This window comes from Anopheles darlingi, chromosome 3 (assembly GCF_943734745.1).
Source record: "Anopheles darlingi chromosome 3, idAnoDarlMG_H_01, whole genome shotgun sequence".
Classification (NCBI taxonomy): domain Eukaryota; kingdom Metazoa; phylum Arthropoda; class Insecta; order Diptera; family Culicidae; genus Anopheles; species Anopheles darlingi.
In genome coordinates, this window is record NC_064875.1 from 52,504,548 (window position 1) to 52,507,478 (window position 2,931).

At 41.5% G+C, this 2,931-nt stretch overlaps 1 protein-coding gene across 3 annotated transcripts; it reads left to right on the plus strand.

The window, feature by feature from the left end:
* The first annotated feature begins 599 nt into the window (after window positions 1–599).
* LOC125957334 (G-protein coupled receptor Mth2-like) lies at window positions 600–2,661 on the plus strand. 3 transcript variants are annotated; one of them, XM_049689975.1, is made up of 6 exons: window positions 600–1,076; window positions 1,152–1,293; window positions 1,371–1,802; window positions 1,878–2,052; window positions 2,128–2,328; window positions 2,407–2,661. In XM_049689975.1, exons 1-6 carry the CDS (start codon window positions 645–647, stop codon window positions 2,468–2,470), a joined length of 1,446 nt encoding a protein of 481 aa, XP_049545932.1. In that variant the 5' UTR covers window positions 600–644; the 3' UTR covers window positions 2,471–2,661. The 3 variants fall into 3 exon arrangements, with proteins under 3 accessions (XP_049545932.1, XP_049545933.1, XP_049545934.1); XM_049689976.1 differs by lacking the exon at window positions 2,407–2,661 and having other exon boundaries at window positions 1,933–2,052; window positions 2,128–2,267; XM_049689977.1 differs by lacking the exons at window positions 600–1,076; window positions 1,152–1,293 and having other exon boundaries at window positions 1,736–1,802; window positions 1,933–2,052.
* The last annotated feature ends 270 nt before the right edge of the window (window positions 2,662–2,931 follow it).

Sequence of the window (2,931 nt, forward strand, 5' to 3'; positions counted from 1 at the left end):
TTGAGTAAATTGGTGAGGTTTGCGAAAGGTTTTTGCGCGGAAAAAGAATAGTGAAACGAGCAATGGGATCGATCAGTGAAAGCTGCTTTCAGCCACTCCGATCCACTGTTTGATGTTGAATGTACTCAGCGAGACACAGCATGTAGCTTGAGTCAAGCATTAGGATGCCCGTCTTTTCGAACGGTAGCCCTGCTGGTCCCATGAATGCTGTGCTACACTTAACGATCCAGTGTAAAAATGTCTTGTTTGCAATACACAACGAACGAACGAAGAATTGCAGCGCTACAATCGCGAGTCATGATTTGTTGTGATTCGTCATCGATTTTATTAGTTTCGGAGTAAACAAACATTCAAAACGAGAGTCAACGTGGTAAAGATCGCACTAGCACACTGTTAGACGACTATACGAGCTTCTTTCTCGTCTGCTCGAAAGGCCAACTTATCGGCATCTAGAGCAGTGCCTCCAAAAACACAACGGCTTCATTATCACTTTGCTCTGGGTTTTTTTTTTCATAGACGAGCAATGTGTGACGAGAACCATTTCACACATTGCTGCTGTAATCAGTTTGTAAATGGTTGTCGGCTTACAGAGACGTCGTCTAAGTTCGCATATTATAAAAGTGTTTAATTTCATAATTTTCAAAATGCTCTGGACATTTTATTCAAGAGTGAGTGTATGGAAATGGTTTGTGGTATTGCTTTTGTATAGCGTGCAGGCTAACGATGCTCAGCTATGCTCCGAGCAGGAATCAGTCGATATAACCAACGGTACAATGGATGGTGATGAAAGCGTTTTATATCGTGGAGTGCAGTACAGTGCTTTTCAGTATTTTCAAGACGGAACCGTACGAAGAGGATGCATTTGTCTTGTACGTCAATGCATATACGTATGCGACGCTGAAGAATGGGCAAGCGGTGGACTAACGGAGCTGTATGCCAATGTTTCCGGTGATTCTGGTGAAAAACACGTTCTAGTGAACCTGGCGACAGATGCCAATTATCATTTGATTTTGAAAGAACCTCACTGTGCGGGACATTGGTATGCTCCGGAACAGCATCAAATGATAATAACTTCGGTAAGCATGCGGCTTGAAGAGCTACAAGCAAACGATTTCAACCAGAACTTTATTATTGGGACGCGATATTTACAGGAAGGAGAACTCAACTTGAATGATAATATTTTAGATTATTCAGAATTCTGTATGCTACCCAAGAACGAGATGGGCGAATTCAATGCTTTCTACTGTGAGCTTTCTATTGCTAGTGACTGGTCACACCAAATATATGCTTGGGGTGAGTTCGATAGATGTATACCAATAAGTGTATAAATGAACGAATATAAACGAATTAACCGTTTGTTTATTTCGAAGGTATTCTGATGTCTTTCTTCTTTCTTGTGGCCACCTTTGTGGTTTACGCTATTCTACCGGAGCTACGGAACCTGCCAGGCATGTTACTGATGTGTTACGTGGCAGCACTCGGCGTATCCTATTTATTGCTGGGCTTGGTGCGAATGAATATCTATGGTTATCAGTCGTTTGTGTGTAAAGGCACTGCATACACACTCTACTTTACGTTAATGGCCAGCTTCTTTTGGCTCAATGTCATGTCCTTCGACATTTACTGGACATTTGGTGGAAGTCATGGACGGACGACTGAGCGGACGAAGTTCCTGTATTACTCTCTGTATGCTTGGGGTGTACCTCTGCTATTCCTATCATTGATTCTTCTCTTCGATCACACGGATCTCATAAGCTACAATCACCGGCCGAATGTTGGCGAGGAAGTATGTTTTCTTAAGCGTAAGTATCACTGCGATTTCTGAAGAAAATTAAGGAAATATGTTAGTTCTATATATTATTGCACGTTGTTCACAGCGCAAAAGAAGATTGAATTCCTATATTTCTACTTACCGTTACTGCTGATTATCAGTACGAACATATGTTTCTTCGCTATCACCGCCAATCGCATTCACCAAAGCAATCCGACCGATGCCAGTACGATGAACGATAATACGGGACGCCAATCAAAGCGTGACAATGATCGTAACAGGTTTGTCTCGGGGAAATATTAATGTAGTACATTTCTAATATTAATGTAGCACATTTCTTTTCCATCATATCATAGATTCGGCCTGTATTTGCGTTTGTTCTTCATCATGGGATTAACCTGGTCGCTAGAAATAGTAAGCTGGCTGTTGGTTGATCCAGAAGCAGCCTCTTGGTTATGGTTAGTGTACCTTCTGGACATTTGCAACTGCCTTGCTGGCATAATCATATTTTTCCTGTTCGTCTGGAAGCAAAGAGTAAAAAATTTGTTGCTTCAGCGGTATGTATCATCAGTGCGGAAGGAGTGAACTAAATTGATGTACGATTTATAACTTTATCCTTTTGTTTATCGTCACAGATTTGGCAGAAAGGCAAAAACCTCTAGAGACTCGTACACCGTACACACCACTGCGCAGATGTAGACAACCTCAAAAACGCGAGTTTAAGATGCCTTAATCTCAGTGATACATGTAAAATTTGGCTTTAAACAGCGGGCGCAGGCTTTAACGAAATCACAGAATCGATTTGTATGATAATTTTCAAATAGAAAAAAAAAACTTCTTTATAAAAGTTTTTGCTTTCAAAATTGTTATTCCAATTCTCTTCATATACCCTGCGGTAGAAGCGTGATGCACGGCAAGTCTAACGTTCATTTTGGATCCACGCTCACTAAGTACCCATAAATGTAACAGAGACAAAAACATAACCACATCCTAGTGTCGCTGTGTCGTCCTTGTACACGTAATACATACGCCGTTTTTGCTGCCACCCTTACACCATCGATGATTAAACTTTCGATTGAAAAACGACAAGCAGATTATGAAGTGGCTGAAGCAGCACCTGCACCACGGCTCCCACCATGGTGTTACACTAAAGCGCTACC

Coding starts and splice junctions, on each gene's coding strand:
- LOC125957334 (XM_049689975.1), top strand. CDS start 645: ATGCTCTGGACATTTTATTCAAGAGTGAGTGTATGGAAATGGTTTGTG. Junction 1,803..1,877: donor GGAAGTATGTTTTCTTAAGC/GTAAGTATCACT, acceptor CGTTGTTCACAG/CGCAAAAGAAGATTGAATTC. Junction 2,053..2,127: donor CGTGACAATGATCGTAACAG/GTTTGTCTCGGG, acceptor ATCATATCATAG/ATTCGGCCTGTATTTGCGTT.